This window comes from Antechinus flavipes, chromosome 2 (genome assembly GCF_016432865.1).
Source record: "Antechinus flavipes isolate AdamAnt ecotype Samford, QLD, Australia chromosome 2, AdamAnt_v2, whole genome shotgun sequence".
NCBI lineage: Eukaryota > Metazoa > Chordata > Mammalia > Dasyuromorphia > Dasyuridae > Antechinus > Antechinus flavipes.
The window spans coordinates 403,540,850-403,563,808 of NC_067399.1; the positions used below are offsets into that span (position 1 = coordinate 403,540,850).

General features: G+C 33.5%; 1 protein-coding gene across 1 annotated transcript in view; it reads right to left on the bottom strand.

Annotated features, from left to right (window-relative positions):
* The window catches only part of FAM114A2 (family with sequence similarity 114 member A2), a 32,880-nt gene extending 9,929 nt beyond the window's left edge, over window positions 1-22,951 (bottom strand). Inside the window, exons 1-9 of the mRNA XM_051978757.1 lie at window positions 22,885-22,951; window positions 20,904-21,145; window positions 19,986-20,085; window positions 16,658-16,747; window positions 14,240-14,349; window positions 8,383-8,517; window positions 7,354-7,512; window positions 5,502-5,625; window positions 3,172-3,251 (exon numbers count right to left, since the gene is read on the bottom strand). Coding sequence (XP_051834717.1) covers window positions 3,172-3,251; window positions 5,502-5,625; window positions 7,354-7,512; window positions 8,383-8,517; window positions 14,240-14,349; window positions 16,658-16,747; window positions 19,986-20,085; window positions 20,904-21,131 — 1,026 coding nt within the window. The 5' untranslated portion in view covers window positions 21,132-21,145; window positions 22,885-22,951. The remainder of the gene's footprint in view (window positions 1-3,171; window positions 3,252-5,501; window positions 5,626-7,353; window positions 7,513-8,382; window positions 8,518-14,239; window positions 14,350-16,657; window positions 16,748-19,985; window positions 20,086-20,903; window positions 21,146-22,884) is intronic.
* Between the last annotated feature and the right edge of the window lie 8 nt (window positions 22,952-22,959).

Sequence of the window (22,959 nt, forward strand, 5' to 3'; positions counted from 1 at the left end):
AACTGATATCATAAGACAAAGGAGTTGGACTCAACGATCTTTGATGTTTTTCTTTCAGTTCTAAATGACTATTATAAAACCACAAAGAAAGTTCTCACCATATCTGTAGTTACAGCACATGTTTTTCATAGGCACTATGGGTTGGCAGAAAGCCACTACTTTACAATAAAAACATTGTAGCCAAAAAATCTAGCCCAAGCCAAATGACTTGTCAACTTTCTCTTAATGCCACCCAGTGGCTTAGCATGATATTGCTATTGATGGTACTGCCTGTTGATAAGAACAGGAGAAATCCCTTCTAGAATCTAAAATTGTAATTACCTTACAGATTGTTCTAGACTGAATCCCTCATTTTTCAGCTAAGAAGCTAAGGCCCAGAAATGTGAAGTGATTTGCACAAGGTCTCACAGAAAGTAAGTAGCAAGATCTTGATCTTTCAATTACACTTTTTGGAACTATCTGTCTAATGTAATATATAATAATATATATGGCCTCTTGTACAAACTATACTTAAGTACATTTAGTACTAGATGTAGGGATAAGAAATAAACTTATGATTTCATTAAGGTAGGAAGGCTTCCAGTTTAGAAGCTCTCTCCACCTGAAAAAGTCAAGAATTTTTATCAGTCAGTCAACAAGCATTTTTTGAGTATTGACCCTGGACTGAGTACTGTGCCAAGCACTGGGGATACAAAAAAGGGCAAAATACAGACTCTTATCCTCAAGAAGAATAAATCCTAGCGAAATAGATAACATGTAAATAACTTCATATATAAAAGATACTTATGAAGTAGAGCAAGGTAGTCTAAAAAGGAGGTCATTAACAGCTGAGGGCACTGGGAAGGATCTTGCAGAAAACAGGATAGGTGCTAAGTCTTGAAAGAAGCCAAGAAAGAGACAGATGATGTGGCAAGGAATTCCAGGCCTAAGTTATAACCAGTCCAAAAGCATGGAGACAGAAGATGAAGTGTAGTACTTGAGTAACTGTAAATAGGTTTGTGTAGCTACATGTACAATGCAAGAAGGGGATAAATGTTTAAGAAAGCTGGAAAGGAAGGAAGGGAGCTAGATGATGATGAGTATTAAATGCCAAACAGAAGAGTTTACATTTGATCCCAGAGATGAGAGGGAACGACTAGACCTCCCTGAGCAAGGGATCAGGGAGGGGATCATATACCTTTATGCTTTAGAAAAATAATGTTGGCAACTGAGTAAAGGATGGAATGGAATGGGAAGAAAAGTGGCAGATAGAAGTTAGAAGGCTACTGAAATAGTCCAGGCAATAGGTGATGAGGACTGGAAATTAATACTAATAATATTTATATAGCAACTTAAGGTTAACATAGCACATTACATATATAATCTTAATTATTCTTACAACAACCTTGTGAGTTGGGTGATGGTGGATGGTGATGGTGGTAATAGTAGTAGTAATAGTAGCATTCCTATTTTACATATGAAGAAACCAATTCTGAGAAAGGATAAGTGATTTGCCCAGTATCACACAGCAAGTATGTATCTGAAGTAGGATGTGAACTCAAGTGTGCTGCCTCCAAGACTTGTTCTCTATGCATTATTCCACACTATTCTATTGCAATAATACTTGACATTTGCATAATGCTCTACACTTTTTTTTTCCTTTGGGTCTCCCTATCTCATTCAGGATGGAAATGTAAGAGCCACTCACATCACAGACCTAGTGATTGACAAAAGAGTCTGTACTGGCTTTGTTTTGGACCCTAGGCTAGTTTTCCTTCCTTGTGAAACCTGATGGCTCACTATTTCTATTGTTGGACTTAAAGCAGACCCTTCTGGGCTTTAGTTCATTCCAGCTCAGAACTCCAGAACTCAAATAATCTATCAGTCTCAACCTTCTCTGGAGCAGCAATCACAAATGTGTACTACCATACCCAGACATATCTCATTTGACCCTAATATCTCTGAGACATAGAAGGCATAATTTTATTTTTTAGCTGAGAAAACAATCTCAGAGAAGCTAAGTAATCAGCTTAATGTTATAGAACAGGAATTATCATTCTCATTTATAGATAAGAAATGAGTTTCACAGAGGCAAAGAAATCTACCAGTAGTTATACAATTTATGTGAATTGTCCAGTTATACAGCTTGTAAATAGCAGAACTAGGACACAAACCCAAGTTTCCCTAAAAATGTTGCTTCCCAGTCCAGTGGTCTTTCCACTATTCCATGTTCTTTATTTTTTTTAGACAATGTACTGCTATATATAATCTTCTCAAAATCCTTTGTCTAGGCAGAGACTATACCAAATACCAAGTTTTAATATCAAGTCAGGAGCAACTTGCTGAAAGCAGCTCCTACTATGTATAGGAGAAGGTAGTTCAAGAATTGGATGCTTAGAATGCTAGCTATATTTTAATTTTAACTTTCTTGGGAGAGTTTTGCAATTTTACTTTAAATAAATATCTTTTTTTTTTTTTTTTATTGAGACAATTGGGATTAAGTGACTTGCCCACGGTCGCACACCTAGGAAGTGTTAAGTGTCTGAGACCACATTTGAACTCAGGTCTTCCTGACTTCAGGGCTGGTGTTCTCCACTGCGCCACCTAGGTGCCCTAAATAAATATCCTTCTGCATTAAAATAATAATATTTAGACTACCAGAGAGTTGGTATGAATAAAGCGCTATTCTTTATTCATAATAGAATGAATAGAAACAGGAATACTTATCTCTGACATATACTAGATACACAATCTTGAGCAAATCATATAACCTCATTAAGTTCTAGGTAATTCTCTTAAGTTTGTAGTTGCAAAGAAAAGGCCAACCTGAATCGGTAAAGAACTTTCTCATCTGAGAATTGCCTATACCAATGAAATCACAGGTGAAATTCCCTATCTCTCTAACCTTGGACTAATTACTTTACAAGTTTGTAATGAAGAAAGCATTACATAAAATTAGCAAAAGTAATAATAAGGATAATAACCAATATTTATTAAGTGCCTACTATATGTAGTGAACGGTGCTAGCCAGTGGGAGAATTAAAAAGAAAACTCTATTAGAGAGGAAACAAAAGAATTAATCCTTAATCTTTGTTATATGTCTATCAGGAAGTTAGAATCATCTATCTAACATTTTATATGTCTGTCCTACTCATAATTAGAAAAAGAAATTGCCAGGATGAAATAACTCACATTGGTCAGTTTGTCAGGTCTGGTAGAAACATGCAGCTGGGAAAACAGCTCCGTTATCTCTGTAGTGAAATCTTCATCTTCTGAAAGACAATCAATGACAAGAGAAAACATTATAGACAGACCAATAATACATGTCAGCAACAAGTATCATATAGCATACCTAAGTTATGCAAAATGTATGCAGCCCAGAGGGTATTATGCAACCTTTAGTCCTATCAATGGAAAATATATGCTCTCCGAAAGCTCACAGTCTCTAATAAGTGATCAGGACCAGCACAAAGAACCACACCAAAATGCACATAACAGGAATGCAAACAGAAAAAGTCACCTATAATATATGCTCTGTTCCTCTCTGCCCATCCAAAAGCTAATTATCTTTCAAAACCCTTCTCTCATCTCTTTTAGCATTGACAATCTAATCCAATGTTTCCCAGACTAATTTGGCCAATAGGACTCTTTAGGTTTTGAAATAAGATTGGCAAAACCTATAAAAGCTGATTCAGGGATATAAAAAACTGCTAGGATAAAGTGAAATTTTGGAGCAAAGGAAATTAAAAGAAGCAAAGTGGTGCAATGGAAGGAATGCTAGCTTTCAAATTAAGAAGACCTAGGTTAAAATCCCACATCTGCCATTTGTAAGCTGCAAGACTTTGTACCTTAGTCTCTGAATCTATAAATGGACTAGATAACTTGCAAGGTACCTTTTAATACTAATGTATGATGTACATAATCCAAGTCCAGGGCTGCTTTCAGAATGACACTGCATTCATTGCTTTCCCTGATATCAAAGATTAGGGAATAGGATTGAGGATGCTAATGAAAGCTAAAGCCTATAAGAAGCAATAAACACTTAGCTCTGTAGTCACAATGGCCCCAGTGCTAGTTCTCTATTCCACATAAATATAAAGGCTTTGTAGGGGAGGGGTCCATAAACATCAAAGTGGCATATTCAATTGAAGTTTATCCCAAAATTCCCAGATCTACCATTTCAAAGTCCTGATTGCTAGTAGACAGGTAAAGGATCTAATTAGACATACAAATCCTGCACATCTGTTTAGAAAATTCCTTTGAGCACTTTAAGCAGTGTTTAAAGTTTACAGTTTCTGATTACTTATGCAAGGGCAGATGTCACTAGATGGAACAAATATTGTTAGTGGCATCCTGTACCAATAACTTAAGCAAAGTATTTTTTACAATAAAACAAAACCCCACAACTGAGGATTATCACTGTGTTTAATATTAATGGGGTTATCATTCAGAGATTTGGTTAACTCAAATTACATTTAGGTATACACCTTATAATCTTTTAAAAATGAAATCTTCATTAGTTCCCAAGCTGCCTCAATAACAATAGTTAGCTCTATAAATCTGTATTCGAAATAATTGCTTTCTAATCTCATCAAGTATGAGTATATTATTCATTTATATACAGCAACACATTCATCTTGACCTCATTTATCAGATACAATCAAAAACTTCAAAGGAAAATCTCTGGATAGCTAAAGTAGAATTGAATAAACTTTATGTATAGCAGGGATATCTTGAGGTAATCTCAATTTACCATATTTTACTTTCCCAGAGCCTGAGTAAGAAGTGACAACACAGAGTCTCTGAAGGAGGATTTACTTCTTTTTGTGTGTAGTAAAATGAAATATAAGAATGCAGTATAGTTCTATGCACCATGTAGATGCATTAAAATGCTTATTAAATTGAATAAGATGATTTCAAGGAGCTATGGGTGTACATTATGTGGATGTAGTATATTATATAGTCATTACTTTATACATATACAATATAGACATTGTTTAAAACAAGAGGAAGCAGTCTAGTCCAAAAAGTGATAATATTAATACCCTGAATGTACAAAGCTGGAATCCAGGTCCTGGTCCAACAACCTCTCTACCAAAGTACAGACAACCAATAAAATCCAGTCTGAACTGTCAGTTGATATTGGATTCCAACTATCTTATCTATAATTTTAAGCATTGACAAAAGTTCATAGGAAAGTACAAGGGGGAAAATGGTTATTATAATATGTATGCACTTTGATCACCCATGGATCTCTGATGGTATTAGTTCAAAAGACTGAATATTCATAAAACTTAGTTTAAATCAGAATTGAAGTGCTGAATGACACTAACTCATCAGACTGGCTGATAAGCCACAATACCAATTAGTGAATTTACAATAGGAAATATAGTTTCTTGTAGGGACCAGAATACTTACCTCGGAGTTGATCAGAATAACTTCAGTCATCTAGAATTCTAAATTTAGATTGTCTCAATGGTAATTAGGCTTCAGACCAAATAATAAGTGAATTTACATATTACCCTTTTTTTCATCATCTTCTTCATCACTGAGTTCAGCTAATGAAAAAGCTTCTTTGATTTGTTCCAAGTCGAGTTTTATATTCTCTAATTCTTCACCAGACAGAGAATTAGTGAGAGATTTCACCTGGTTACAAACAAGATATTCATAAAACATACATGAATATAAAAAAATAACTGAAAGTGGAGAAGAAATTGCAGAGTTCTTACTGATAAGAAAATTGTACAGATAAGGAAAGTATTACATAACCATTTTACAGATTAAGGGACTAAAGATCAATTTTGCAGTCACAGCAATTATTCATTGGTCAACAGTAGAATTTAAAAAAGGAAGGTTGATTGGTCCCTTTAGAAAACAGAGAGATAACGATATAAACATTTGTATGTTTGCTTGTTTGTTTTATTACTATTAAGGCTATAATCTTATATAATTTATATAATCTTATAAACTATAATCAATGAATCCAAATTATAGCTTAATCAGAGATGTCTAAAGAACTGTTAGTACCTAATGACAGTTTTAGAAATACATGTGAAATAATATTGAGTCAATTAAGAACAAACAAAATATCATTTTATGGAAACAGCAAGTCAAGATAAAGAAAAAATAACAATCAGGCTACTGAGAACTCTGTTCTTGAGGCTATCAAGAAACACTTTATTTGTTCTGTTTCAAGCATAAGGTTTAGATATCCCAAATGTTTTCACTGGTTGTACTCCAAGTGTAAAAATCTATTCCTCCCTATGTCTGATTCTTAGCTTCTTTCAAGTCTGCTAAAATCCCTTCTGCTAGAAAGCATTTCTCAATCCCCCTTAATGCTTCTGCCTTCTTCTCTGTGAATACTTCTCTATATATTTTGTTTGTATAAGTTCTTTGCATATTTCCTCTTTCCATTACATTGTGAACTTCTTGAGGGGACTTTGTATCCTTAGTGCTTAGCACATACTATAGAGTAGGTAGTTGTTATTTCTTGGCATAATTTAAGGAATGTAGAGCCTCCATCCTTCAAATGTTTTCCTTTCCCAATTGAAGACTGACATCCAATTTCATTTCTGTCTTACATATTGATTCAAACAAAAACCTTAAGTTGATAAACACAAAACCTGAATGTAGCAATCTCTACTCCTGCTTAGCCTGATTCTTAGCACTGTAGTTTCCAGAGTAAGTCTAGTTAACTATATCATTTTCAATAAACCCCAGTTATTCTTTTTTCCCCTTCCTACCTACCTAAATATGAGTCTGTAAGTTAGACAATGGTGCCTGTTCAGAAACCCTGTGTCCTCTCCCCATAGTCTCATACTGTATAACTTTTCTTATTCTTTTCATATACTCCCCATGACACTTCATCACCCAACTTTCATATTAACTATGGTTTTTATGCCTATTAAATGTATGCATATCAATGTACTATCATGGTGGAGAGATAATGTGGGGTTCTTGAAACTAAGTCTTTAGTGTACATGCTCTATTGCTACTATTTAACTGGAAAGCTTTAAGTATGGACCTGGAAACAGATTTCTAGGACCAGTCAAGAGATGTATGGATAGCTGCCTCACCTAAGGATTGGCTACCCAATGATAATTTTTTTAAGGTCACAGAAATTAATGAAGACTACTTACAGAGTACAGAGGTGTTGCAATTTGCATTTTTAGAAAGTACATCATACTGGAAAAAGTGATAGAGTATACCCCCCAAAAAAAGTCATTGGAGCATCGAAGTCACTTCATATAATTATTTTTCAATTTATATTATATAGTTCCCCATCCCTCAACCAACCTCTGCCTTCAAAGAGACCTCATTTAAGGAGTGAGCTACCTACTTTGGGAACATTTTATATTCAAACTATTATGATACCTTTATTTCACTCTCTCGAGAAAGCATCTCCAAAGCTTCCAGATGTGAAAGGCCTTGAAATTCATCAAAGAGTAATCCATAATGAGCTTTCTTTTCAGTATCCATGGTAACCTCATTGGCTGTCCTCAGTTCTTCCTTATCTTTTGCCTCTCGCAAAACCTGAAAAGAAATAAAGGCATTAAGCTTGTGCAATGGTAGCTCAAGGGTAACTTTTAAAAGCACAGGAGATACAAGTGAAGACAGATACCAAGGGTATTAACACTGTACAGTTACTGACCCTTTAATTCATGGAACATTAAAGATGGAAAGACTGAAGAGATTCATTGTAGAATTGGTTACAACTATTTTGATACTGAGCAGCCAAATGAGTACTTGAGAAACCAGATATTTTTCAGAAAAATGGCTTTAACATTAACCTAATATACACATACATCTCAAAGCTTAGAATTCACTAATGAAATAGAAATATGCAAGGGCAAAAATTGAAAAGAAAAATAAGAACCAGCCTATTTCAGACCATTGACTCTTTAACCACTGATTTATAGAATCTCAGCACTGTAAGAGATCTTAGAGCTTATCTAGCCCAACCCCTTTTCCCCCCACCTTCAGCACAAAGTAAGAATAATATGATTGCAGATTTAGAGTCATCTAGTCCAATCTTCTCATTTTATAGATGAAGAAACTGAGATCCTAGCGCACTTAAGTAACTTTTTTGCCCAAGGTCACTATATGAATACCAACTATTATTAAAGAATTCTATAAAAATATATATCACTAGCTCACTTTGATATTTTATTAATTATTACTATAATAACAATATATTCCTTGCTTATTAGAAAGTGAATACTAATTGCTATGTGAATCCCTGGGCCCATACTGATGAAATCAGAGATATTTTTCAAATACTAAAGACTGCATCAGTTTGGATTGCCTGAAAACATGTCAAAAAGAAAAAATAAGAAGGACCTAAGATTCTTGGATATGGATCATGATGGGAAGAGACAATATGGCAATAAGAAGATACAGTACCTGGGACAACGTAGAATTTCGGTTCATTAAGCCCTTGGTTTTTTTAAATCCAGGATCACCTTCAGCTATGACATCCATTGTCTTTTTCCCAATAAACTCTAAAGCATCTAAACCTCCAGTAATAACACTCTTTCCCTGGGGGGGAAAAAAAAAGATGTAAAGATCTCAGTAGAGCATTATTGAATCTGTATCTACTAATTATGTAAATGCAGACAAAATCTACCCACATTTGGTAATAACATCATGATTCTTCTATAAGACTTATTTAAATGCTAAAATCCATATGTTGATTATAATCATGAAAACACTAGCTCACAATTCTATTGTATTTACTGTTGACGGTACATTTCTCACAATATTCCTGCTAAGCAGTACAAAGAGGAGATGAGGAAAATGAGGTTCAGAAAGTGATAGGAGGAAAGGGGAAGGAGGGCATGACATGCCAAAACTCAAAGCTAATAAGTGGTAGAACAAGAAAGATGATATGCACTAAGATCTTCCAAAACCAAATCTGTACTACACCACAAGTGGATACCTTAAGGAATTGTTCTTACCTGTTCCTCCTTAAAAAGCAATTAAATAAGAGGTAAAGTTAAAATGACAATGTAGCAAGAAGAAATGTAGCCAAGACATCATCCACAAAACTTCTCTAAACCTAGAAAATGTACTATATCAAATCATATGAGGAAATCCAGAAAATGCAACAATAGGTCCTATATCCAGCCCAGGTTGGCACAGGGAGAGAGAGAGAAAGAGAAAGGTCTACTAACAATAGTCAGTAGGAACTGGGTAGCAGCAGAAACATGATAGTGCACATGGAACACTGCAAGTGCCCAAAGTAAAATGTGCATAAGGTAAAAAAATGTTCCAGAAGCATAGCAGAGCACCCCCAGACTCAAAAACGGCTTTGTCGCCCATACCCAGTTCTTAGTCTGAGGTCTGATAAAGGTACGGATGTGCAGCATTTAGTGAGGCCCAGAGCCCAGGATCAGAATAGGATCTCAGTTCTAGCATCAAGCCCAGCCTTCAGAGGAATAACTAGGATAGGAATCCCAGAACAAATGAGACATTGCAGCTCTGTCACTGACACTCTGACTTCCTAACTGGTTGTCTATTAGCAGTCTATTGTTGCTCTGACCAAAATCCAGGCCAAGCACATGCATAGCTCAGACCAAGGAGGCAGCAATCAGATTTTACCCTGTATCAGACCACTTTGGGATCAATGAAAGCTTTCAGACCCCTAGCCTGAGCTGTCTCTGAGATCCCAAAATAATAAAAAGTCAATACTGCCCTCCCCCCCAAAAGCAGCTACAGGACCAGTCCAGACATTCCCTCCAGAAGTGAAGAAGAACCTGGAATAATGGATTCTGAAAACAAACATAAGAAAAAAAAAAAAAACCATAAAAAACTGTTATAGTGGCAGAGATGTATACAAGACATAAATGGTGAAAAGAATGACTCCAGACCATCTTTAAATATTCTCAAATAAAAACACAGTTTAAGAAAAAAACTCAACTGGAATTCTTGAAAGAGATGAAGCAAGAATTTTTTTTAAAGAGTTAAAAAAAATTGTTTTAATAAATGAAATAAAAACACTTGAAAAAACTGGAAAAAAAATCAGAAGGGGTAGCTAAATGGCCCAATGAATGAGTACTGGCCCTAAAATCAGGAGGACCTGATTTCAAATCCAGCCTCAGATATTTAATACTTATTAGTTGCATGACCCTGGCCAAATGCCTCACCAAAATATATATATATACATATATATATTTTGAAAATGTGAAAAGAAATGAGAGTTATAGAAGAATTAGAAACAGAATTAATAACTTAACACAAAAAATACAAAACTCTGCCCAAACATCAAATTCTCTGAAAATCAGAATGGACTAAATAGATGACTTTTTGAAACAAAAAGAAATATTTAAACAAAGTCATAAGACTGGGGAAAAATAGAAGAAAAAAAATAATAAAGTATCATAGTAAAAATAATCGACCTGAAAAACAGATCAAGGAGGAATAAAATTAAAAATCACTGCACTATCTGAACACTATGTCCAAAAGAGAAGCCTAGACATTCTATTTCAAGAAAGCTAAAAGAAAACTGCCTAGATCTCTTAGAACCAGAGGGCAAAATGGAAACAGAATTAATTCACCAGTGACTGGAAATCCCAAAATAAAAACTCATAGAAACATCATTTCTAAAATCCAGAGTTTCCAGATCAAAGAAAAAATATTTCAAGTAGCCAGAAACAATTCAAGTGCAGAAAACAACAGTCAGATTCACAAAGAATTTAGTAGCCACCTCTCTAAAGGAGTGGTGAACTTAGAATATGATATTCTAAGAGGCAAAGGACATTATGCTTACACCTAAGAATTTCTCATCCAGCAAAACTGAGTATAATGCTACAATGGGGAAAATAAACCTTTAATGAAACAAAGGGTTTTACAAGCATTTCTGATGAAAAGGTAAGAGCTGCATAGAAACTTTGAAGTTCAAACAAAGTAAAGAAAATCATAAGAAAAAAACAAGAATAAACAATGATAAATGATTAAGCAAGGAAAAAATGCTGCCATCTTAACCAATCTGAGGGGTGTGTAGTGGTACCTCAGAGTTGTCTGAATTTGCATTTCTCTGACCAATATGATTTAGAGCACCTTTTCATATGACTAGAAATAGTTTCAATTTTTTCATCAGAAAATTATCTGTTCATATCCTTTGACCATTTATCAATTGGAGAATAATTTGAATTCTTATAAATTTGAGTCAATTCTCTACATATTTTAGAAATGAGGCCTTTATCAGAACCCTTGAATGTAAATTTTTTTTTTCCAGTTTACTGATTCTCTTTCTAATCTTGTCTGCATTGGTTTTGCTTGTAAAAAAAAAAAAAAAAAAACTGTTTAACATAATATATCAAAATTAACTATTTTGTACTCAACAATGTACTCCTTCCACAAATTCCTTCCTTCTCCACAGATATGAGAGGTAAACAACTTTATTTCTTAGTCAGTACCAAATGGCTTTGATGACTGCTACTTTATAATATTGTTTTAGGTCTGGTACAGATAGGCCACCCTTCATTTGCTTTTTTTTCTTCAATAGTTCCCTGGAAATTCTTGACCTTTTGTTCTTCCAGATGAACTTTGTTGTTATTTTTTCTAGCTCTGTAAAATAATTTCTTGGGAGTTTGAAAAAGTAGATTAATTTAAGTAGCATTGTCATTTTTATTATATTAGGTTGCCTTCTCATGAGTACTTGATATGCTTCCACTTGATTATTCTGACTTTATTTGTGTGGCAAGTGTTTTGTAACTGTTCACATAGTTCTTTACTTTGCCTTGGCAAGTAGACTCCCAAATATTTTATATCATCTACAACTCTTTTAAATGGAATTTCTCTTTGTATTTCTTGTTGCTGGACTTTGTTGGTAATACATAAATAAAAATGCTGATGATTTACTATGAATTTATTTTGTATACTGCAACGTTGCTAAAGTTGTGAATTTTTTCTTGTAATTTTTAACTAATTCGCTAGGATTCTCTAAGTATACTATTATATCATATACAAAGAATGATAACTTGGTTTCCTCATTACCTACTCTAATTCTTTTGATCTTTTTCTTCTCTTATTGCCAAAGTTAACTTTTCTATACAATACTGAAAAGTAATGGTGATTGTGGGCAACCTTGTTTCACCTTGATCTTATTGGGAATGATTCTAGTTTATCCCTGTTACAAATGGGTTTTGTTATGTCTCAATGATCTTAAGAATAGAAAGAGAAGAGAAGAAGAATATATGAAGGGGAATAAAGTTAGAGAAAATTGTCTCAAATAATTAGAATGCACAAGTATACAGAGGAGGGGATGTAGGAACAACTAAAATTTCAATCCCATTCTCATCTGGAACTGGTTAAAAGAAGATACACATACATACACAGAATTTGATACAGAAATATGTCATTTAACTTGGAAATAAAAGAAAAAGGAGGAAAGGGGAAATATGGAAGAAGGAGGGTAAATCCAGAGTCCTAAGCAAAACAAACTTTAAAGATACCAAAAAATATTTATAGCTTTATTAAGGAAGCAAAGAATGGGAATCTGAGGTGGGGATAGAGAGGTTATTAATTAGGGAATGAATGAACAAGTATATAAATATGATGGAATATTATTGCATTGCAAAAATGATGAAAAGGAAGGTGTCAGAGAAATGTGGAAAGATTTATAAAAGCTCATGCTGAATTAAATGAACAGAAACAATTTATACCATGACAGCAATATGTTAAAAGTAAGCAATTTTTTTTCCTTTATATTTTTAGTTACATTTTAAGTTCTCAATTGTTTCCCTCTTTCCCCAATGTGCACTAAAGAAAACATTGACATGGATTTATAAATGTATGTAAAATTATACACACACACACACACATACACACACACACACACACACACACACACACACACATATATATATAAAATCTTCTATTTATCATTCTTTCTCTAGAGGTGGATAATATTTTCCTTTACAAGTCCTTTATAGTTGATTTGAGTATTTAGAGCATTCAAAATAATTTGTGGGTCCACAATTATTCTTCACACAATATTACTGTTACCATACATAACATTCCCTTATTACTGTCCACATCATTTTTCATTATTTCATACATGACTCTGTTTTTCTAAAATCAACCAGTTCATCATTTCTTACAGGACAATCATATTCCATCATCACAGTCATATACCACAATTTGTTTAATCATTCCCCAATTAATGGGCATCCCCTTCAGTTCTTTGGCAACATAAAGACCTATTCTATTTAAAAGAATACTCCTATATATTGATATGGCCTATATATATATATATTTATGTGAGTGTGCATAATATATATATACATATAGTACTATTGTATTATTTTTAAATAACATATATATAACATAATAGAAAAAGTCCCAGACTTGTCAGAAGGCCTAAGTTCAAGAGGGCTGTCACTTACATAAGGTTGTATGAACAAGTAATCTTTCTAGAGTCTATTTTCCTATCTGTAAAAAGAAGATAATAACACTTTATCTACTTAATATATAATGTTTTTATGAGGCTATAAAAGGTTATTATGAAGAAGACCATAAAAATGTGTAAAGGTTTAAAAAGTTTTTAAAGAACTATAACTATTATTGTCAAACATATGGGTTTTATTTATGTTTTCACCATTATAAATGGAATTGTTATTAATATTTACATAAATTTCTTTTTTTCTTCTTTTAATCTATTCTTAGAATGTGCTCCTCAAAACAGAACTGATGAACATATGGCTATGAAGTTTTTATATCTTGTTACATGTGAACAATATTTTTAAGAGGGAAAGTCTAGTCTACTTTTATGAATTATGAATTATTCATAATTATGAACATTGTTTCTTGCTTTCACACTATTCCTGGCCACATCTATCATCACTTTTTCTTAAAGATGTTTTCAACTCTAAGTTATGACAGATAATCTAAAGTGTGGAAGGTCATAAATATAAATAGTATGATTCATCATGGTCTTTAGATTAAAAGATAAAACAAAAAGTTTGGAAATGCTAGAGTTTTCAAAATCACCAATATTTTTATATCAAATAACTGATATTTTTTAATACTTTAAGCTTCACAAAGTATTTTCCTTACAATAACTCTATATAGTAGATACCACAATCATTACTATTCCAAGTTACACAAATAAACACAGTAAGCTCAAGAATGATTAAGCTGGTAAATATTAGTTTCTGGATAAAACTTAAATCTCCTAAACAATTCCATCCCTTTTTCCACTACTCAAAACTACATCTTATGTGAGGGATGAAGGAAATATGTACACTTTCATACTCACTGTACTCTGAACTGCTGTAGATATAGTTGAGAATACACCAAGTGCTGCACCCATTGGTGAGGTATTTCCATCCTCTTTATAGAGGCTACCTGCTTTGACATTAGTATCTCCTATATTTTACAGAGAGAGAAAAAGTTGAAAAGGAAACTGCATAAATATCAATAGACCCCATATCTTAAAATGTCTCTTAGAAGTCATCTAATTTAATCCATTTCACTTGACAGATTAAAAAAATAAAGTTCAAAAAATAATATTGATTTGCCCAAGATCACAAAACAAGCATGTAGCAGAACAAAGATTTGATCCTAGAACATAGCAGGTATTTAATGAAATTTTGTCAAATTAAATTCAGGTCTTCTCATTTCAAGTCCAATATTTTTTATTAGACAATCAGCTCCATAAGAGCAATCAATAAGCAAATTTATTAAGTGTTTACCATTTTTTGTCAGAAATTATGTAAAGTGCTGGGGATACAAAAAAAAAAAAAAAAAAAAAAGATAAAAACAATTCCTGACCTCAAATTCAAAGGGGAAAATAACACACATAAATCAGAGATGTAAGATAAATACATCAAGTATATGGAAGATAGCTTTAGAGAAAGCACACAAAGTGGAGTAATGAAGAAAAGCCTTCTGCCAAAGATGCCACTTGAGGTAAGTCTTAAAGGAAGTTGGAATAATCTAAAAAGGCAGAAGTGAGAAGAGAGAGCATTTTAGGCACAGAAGAGAACTAATGTAAACACCCAGGGATGGTGAAATGGAGCATGAGAAGGAAGAGATAGCTAATATGGCTGGACTAAAAAGTATGATCAGATGGATAATGTGTAAGAAACACTTGAAAGATAGGAAGAGGCTGTGTTGAAGGGCTTTAAATGACAAAATGAGGAATTTGTACTTGATCCTTGAAGTAATAGGGAGTAAGTGGAATATACTAGTAGGGGAGGTGACATGGTCAGATGTACACGTTAGGAAAAATACTTTGGCATTTAAATATGGTTTGGAGTAGAGAGAGACATGAGACAAGTTCAATTACAAAGCTACTGCAATAAACAAAGCAAGAGGTGAAAATGACTTAAACTAAGGTGGTGGCTGTCAGTGAAAAGAAATATGCGAGAAATGTCATAAGGGAAGAAATTACAAGATTTGGCAACTGGCTAAGCATTGTGACCGAGAATGACAGAGATTAAAAATATGAGTGAATAGGAGAGTGATGGTACCTTTGACAGTACTAGGGAAGAAGGTTGGATTTGGGGAGAAAATAATATGTTCTCTTTTGAAACATGTTTTGAGCTTGAGATCCTGCACTAAAAAGTCTGTTTAACCACAGTGAGGCAGAATTTTATAATTAAAAATAACTTCAAAAGTTATATAATTCAAATATATATTTGTATAATTCAAAAAGAACAAATTTCTTCCTTAACATAACTTCCAAGAAGTTTTCATCCAGTTTCTATTAGAATGCCTCTAATGAAATGGAATTTACCACCTGGCAAGTAACTAGTTTATATAACACTTTATATTTATGGTCCCAAAAGTCTTTGTGAAGTTTTAAGATTTAATAGCTTTTAAAAAGCTGAAGAAGCTAGATAGAGCAATAACCTTGCAGTCAAGAGGATCTGAGTTCAAATCCAAATCAAATCCACTTCCTACCTGTGTGACCCTGGGCAAGTCACTTAATCCCAACTGCCTCACAAAGAAGAAAAAAAGAAATTTAAAATTTTTTTTAATAATTTGAAAGGGTCAGTGCAGTTTTAAACTAATGAGTCTTAATGAGACTAAGATTTGGGACATTCTGTATTATATCATTTGATCCTCACAATCAACTCTGTGAGATAGATGCTAGTATTATTTCTAAGATAAGGAAACCAAGGCAAGGTTAAACCCATATATTCCTGACTCCAGAGCCCCTACTCTACATACTACCTGGGTAATTATGCTTTTGGGCAGTTCTAATAATTAGTCATTTTACTTTAACTGAAATCTCCATTTCCATCCCTTTCAACCATCAGTTACACTGCTCTCTGGGGGAATACAGAATAAACATAATTTTTCTTCCATATGACATTAAAATATCCAAATTTATCAATCATGTTTATCTAGACTAAATAACCCTAGCTCCTTTAACTATGTCATATGATATAGCTTCCATGTATTTCACCACGTTGGCACCCTTTTCTGGAGATATGGAAATTTAATATAGTTATAGTAAATGATGTAAATATAATTTAAAATATCTTCAAAACAAAAAACAAAACAAAGCCTTTTTGGGGAACTAATTACATTATGCTCTGAACATGCCAAAATTTAACACAATAAAAATGTAGTCTACTGCTATGGTAAATATGTCACTTCATTTAATTAGTTATTTGTTAAATGAATGAATGATTACTTCAATAGAAAAAGATGTCAGTGTACTGACCTATATTTTGAGTTTCAGATGAAATTTCAGTGGGACTAGGGATGCCAAGGGAAGTCTCTGCTTTCTCAATGACATTTGAAATGCCTTGTCCTAATGAAGGAAAAGGATACTTTTATTATATACAACATATATAATCAGTCACCAAAACTATATAAATAGCAAAATAAACCCAAATTCTAAATGAATAATCCAGATTTTAAAATACAACACAATAGGTAGGATATATTAAGAATATGCTATTCCAGGTTCTCTGGTTTACCCTTAGTTGAACTGAATTCATCAATAAGTATAGAAGAATTGCACGTTTAACATATATCAGATTACTTACCATCTGGGGAGGAGTAGGGAAAACGAAGGAAAAAAAAATTTGGAACACAAAGTTCTTCAGGGGTGATTGTTGAAAATTATTTATGCATGTATTTTGAAAATAAAAGCAATTCATCTTTTTTTTAAAACAAATTCAAAACAGAAAAAAAAGGTTATGTGTATAGCAAAACATAAGATTCAAAATATCAAGCAATAAATTTCCATTTCAAAAAAGAATATATTATATACAATGTATTCAGAGATGTGCATCTTTTATTTGCTTCCTTGTAGGTGTTCTTTTCTTCCCTGCTGTGTACTTTTTACTATTTTCTTCTTTTTCTTTTCTTCCCATCAAAAGACTACAGTTAAGCATGAATATGTACGTATATGTATTTATAGAAAGATATATACACAAATACATATCCAAACATACATATAATCTATAATAGTTCACATATATACATATATACATTCATACACATCTATATAAGACCATATTATATTTGACCTCTGATTGTCTGAAGGTAGATAACATCTTCCTTAAAAAGTCATTTCCTATACTAGAGCAATATTCCAATCTTACATTGTCTAGTTACTTTAGTCTAAAACAATATCAATATGACTGACATATGCCTTAGTTTCTTATTTTTCTCTTTTGATTAAATCTATTTTAAGTTTAAAATTTGTCTGAAATCATGATTACTACCCCTACTCTTTTTACATAATAAATTCTACTCCTAATCTTTATTTTATGTTTGAGTGTACCTCTTTATTTCTTATCCTTCCTGACTCTTCTGCTTTACTTCTATGGGCTAACTTGCCCCCTTATTACTTAACCTACCTATCCTCCAAAGAACCCTCCCTTATTCTCTTCCCCCATCCTTTCCCCAGTACTCTTGTTTTTATCTAAATTTAGAAGACTTTTATAGCCTTCCAAATATATGCTGTTCTCTCTATATCCCAATCTCATTAACCTACACACCCTTCTCTATCTCTTCCTTATCCTATTCCTTATTCCTCTTATTTCTTCATAACTTAATAAGACACTTCTTTCCTTCAAAATGTATATTTGCTCTCTTTTTAATCCAGATATGATGAGTAGGGTGCCCTCTAAAAAGCCCTCCCTTGTTCTCTCCCTCCTCCCTGTACCCTTACCCTTTTTATTTATTTAAAAGATTTTTATATCCATCTGGATACATACACACACACATACACATATATCTCTCCTCCATGTGATTCCTCTGTGTCAGTTCTTCCTCTCACACCTCATTTGTGTAAAATAATTACTCTTTTTACCTTTTCCCATATGGTTTTGCTTTTTAGAATCACATCATACTCAACTCTATATTTTTAGTCACTACCCCAGTTTTTTTTGCTCTTCAATATATAGTGTTCCAAGACCTACAGTTCTTTAAAATATTGCTGCTAAGTCTTGTGTGATTCCAACTGTGGCACCACAATATTAAATTTTTTTTTTATTACTCATAATATATTTTCTCCTTGACCTAGGAATTTCAGAATTTGGCTATGATATTCCTGTAAATTTCAGGTGGTGATTGGTGGATTTTCTCTATTCCTATTGTTCTAATATGTCAAACTATTTTTGTTTATTTTTTGGTATGTGTATCAAGATTCTTTTCTTGATCATAGATTTCAAGTAGTCCAATTCTCTTCTTGATCTGCTTCAGAACACAATTGTTTTTTATGAGATATTTCACATTCTTTATATTTTATTATTTCTTGGTCTCTCATAATTGCTGGCTTCCCCTTGAACAATTCTAATTTCCAAGGAGTTGTTTTCTTTATTTAATATTCCGGATCTCTTTTCCAGTTAGTTGACTTTCTTTTTATAATCTTGTTTTTCTTAGATTGCTTTTTTTTTTTTTAAATTTTTCCTGAATCGTTCTCATTTGATTTTAAAAATCTTTTTTGAGTTTTTCTATGAATTCCATTTTGGGCAGGTGATCATTTGACATTACTCTTTGAGACAGGAGAGGCTTTTTTTTTTTTGCTTCAATATCCTCCTTTGAATAAATCCCAGTCTTCTCTATTCACATAGTAATTTTCTATGGTCGATTTCTCCTTTGCCTACTCACTTTTTTTTTTTTTTTAAATAGCAGCTTGTTATTGTAATCACCTCCAGTTCCAAGATAGGGGAAATGATGTATCTGGCTTCAGGTCTTCCTTCAATTCTCCTCTCTGACCAGGAACTGAAAATAAGAATTCCACTCTCCTGTAAGTGCATACAGGCAGCAGAGTCCCTAGCCCAATGCTTCTGCACTCACTGGGCATGTGCTGGGTCTCCTCTTTCAGGGTCTCATCTTGGCAGCACAGTTGAGCCTGTCATCCTTATGAATAGAAGTTCCTTCAGTCTTCCCTTCCTGACCCCTCACACTGTCCAGAAGATGAAAATTCCTCTGGCTGGAGCCCAGGTACCTCCCAACCCAGCTAGCTTAAAGGTTTAAAGCTTGCCATTTCAACAGATACTCTAGAGATGTTTACCCTTCACACCGACAAAATTTCAGTCCTAGTATGTTTCTCTGGATCTTCTCTGGTTGTCCCAGGAAGACCAATTCATTTATTTTTACTGTTCTACAATCATCTTGAAATGTTAATTTTGTCTTCTTCATGGGAAAATCTGGAAAGTTTGAAATTTTCTGACCTATTCAACCATTTTCTCAGAATCCTTTCCATTTTTTATTTTAATAGGAAAAAGAGATTTGGGGATACTAGAAATTCCTAGATCTCAAGTTACCGGAAAAATTCAGCAATCTCTATTATTACAATATAGAATCTATGGAACATTTTGCTAACTTACTAATCAACTATCTAATTTGTCAATATTTTCTTTTAAAAAATGTTTCATTGAAATCTTTTTTTTTAATATCACAATCATTTCCTAATATTCTCTATGCTTTTTTATATAATGAAATTTTTTTTCTACAAAGCTAGAGGCACAGAAATGATAAGAATGCTTTCATAAAACACAAGCAACAATTAACAAAATGACTTCAGATCTTACCTACAGTGGCTACAGTAGCTGAAGCGGAAGAAAGCAATGATTTGCCCCAATTTCCCCAGTATCCCCATCCTGTTTGGGGTGCTTCTTTAGAAACAGCATCCTTTTTTTTTTTTTTTAATCGACAGAAAAGAAAAAAACAAAAAAATGTGAATATGAAGGTATATTATTTTATTTTGCTTTATCTTCCAGAATATACAGATATCAAAAGTCTCTTAATATTATAGCAAGATAATTATGATTAAAATACCTAAAACACAAATGACACTTTACATATCTAAAGTACTTTATTATCTTCATTTAATCAACTGAACTAGTGAGAGAAGTAATAATAATAACAGTTAATACATATATATATATATATATATATCAGATATGTATATATATATATATATAAACTGTAAGTGGGAGGAGGACACTATCCTAAGCATTTTATACAATTATTTCTCATTTGATCCTCACAACAATTCTGGGAGGTAGGAGCTATTATTATCCCCATTTTACAAATAAAAAAAAATGAGGGAAACAGATTAAGTGACTTGACAGTAATGTAATTTACATTATTTTCTCACTTTAAAAAATGACAAGTAAAATTTAGAAATGTATGGTGATCTGCCCAAGTTCATCTAGCTTATAAGAAGTTGATACTAAAAGCCAGAGCTTGTGATTCTAAGTAATGTGTTTTTAAATATCGCACATCATACTGCCTTTAATAAATGAGTACATAAGAGGAATGTGGTCCACATTCCAAATTCCTTTAAGAAGTAATAATATTAACCATTTAATTTTTGAACATTATGCAAGATTTCTTAGGTGCTGCAAGATACTAAACAGTGCTTAATACTTTTTATGATACTAAGATATGTTTTTATATACTCTTCTTCAGAAATTTTTAACTTTAAATTATAATTGATACCCTACCTTGGCCACAGACTTCAGTTCTTCATCAGGGAGAACTGAAGTCACAGGCTCACTGGGTGGTTTTGTTTCAGGTCTTTTACGAGTAGGGGCAATAGACTCTGATTCAGATTCTTGTGTGGCACTAGGGTCAGCAGATTGAGCTTGTTTGTGTGGCCCACTGTTTCCGTTTTCAAAACTGGAAATTTCTTCTACTGTTGCCATATTATTAACACCATCATTTTCAGACATGATTAGATTATCTCCTAATAAAAAGGATATTCCAAGAACAAAAATCAAGATTTTTAATTTAATATTATAACTTTTCTGGGTAAACACTTTTAAAAACCCTTTTTTTACAAGTTATTACGTTACAACTATACATAATTTTTTACTTCCTTTTTTCTCCATTACTAAAGAGGGAATAGCAGTTCAAACCCCTGGAGGGAAAAGAAAACAACTATGGTTCTGAATCATTATTTTCATTTTCAGTTGAAAGAAATGATGTGACTGAAGTTTTAATCTGGCAATTCTGGGATCAAGTCAGTTCTTGCTTCAAGCATGATAATTTCCCAGTCTTATTGTTTGATCTATTGTGTAATCTATAAAACTTCCCTTCCCAACCTACATATACATCTTATTACTACCTCCAAAGCAAAGTTTTGGGACAAGAAATCAACATAGGCATAATCTATAAAAGCACTGCTTACTTACAGGAAATTGATACTTCTACACCAGGGGAATGATTAAAGACACAAAATTAAATTCTATAAACAAACAGATAAGTTTGTGAATTACAGATTCAGGTTCTTCCAGTTGGAAGCCCACACAAACAAAGGCAGTTTGGTGTAAAGGCAAAAGCAATTGGCTAGGATTCAAAAGACCTACAATCTTTTGTCTCCACTCTGCCTATGTTATTTGATATATCAGTATCTTGTTTTGATGAGTCTCAACTTCCTCATTTTTAAAATGAGAGAGTTAAATTATATCTCTAAGATTCTAATCAGCTTAATTAATCAATAAGTATGATGATGCCTAGAGATCTATAATGGATCTATAATCCGTCTTATAGATTTAAATGTCATTTAACCCAGTTTTATCTGATTCAATAATTAAAACTATTCAACAAAGAGTTAAGTTTCTCATTACTAAAGGTGTCAAATGATGAACTCACAAACTGATAGGCTCTTCCCATTATTGAACAATTCTAATTGTACAATTTTTCCTTATGGTAACCCAAGTTGTCTTCCTGTGATTTCTACTCTCAACAAGCCTCTTGAGCTTTGCAAAACAAAGGTAATGCCTCTTCTCTGTAACTCTCCAGATACTTAAAAGTTAAAATAAGTATTTGAACTTTCAGCTTTAAAATGTTATTCTAAAGTAGAAGCTAGGTAGACTCGTGGCATCATAGATTCTAACATCTAAGAGTTGCCAGGGCCCTTGTAGATCATCTAAGCCTTTAAGGTACAGAAACTAAATCTGGAGAAGTAGGTGACTTGCTAAACGCGCAGCGAAAGTACTAGTTATCTGCAACCAGGATTAGAATGCCAGGGATTTTACAGCTATAGAAAAAGTCCTGGATTCTAGTGTATTCCCCCGTACAGTAGGGACTTCTCATTTATAAAATGTAGGAGTTGAAAAAGATGCTCTCTAAGGAAGGCGGCAGAAGGGAGGAGGAAAATAAGGAAAGTTCCAGCAAGGAAACTCTCAATCTAGGAATACTGCCATTGCTTTTTGGCTGTATATTCTCAGGCTCAAGAGCGTCACAAATACACGCGAAGCTGCTTGCCTCGCCCCCACACGCACTTACGTCGCCTTGACGTGCACAGCCGGCCTCCAGAGGCCAAAATGCTTCAAGCCTCTCTTCCATCCCATCTAGACCCCTACGGGGGAGGGTATCCTGTCCACCACCTACTGCCTCCCACATACCATGCCCCTTCCCTCTTTTACTATTTTCCAGTCCCAGTTTTGCCACCCCAATCCCCTTTCCCGGGGTACTCCGCACCATAGAGAGCAGCTGCTGCCGACCAAAGCAATCCCCGACGCCCCGGAAGTGGATTGTCACCAAAGAGAGTCAGAG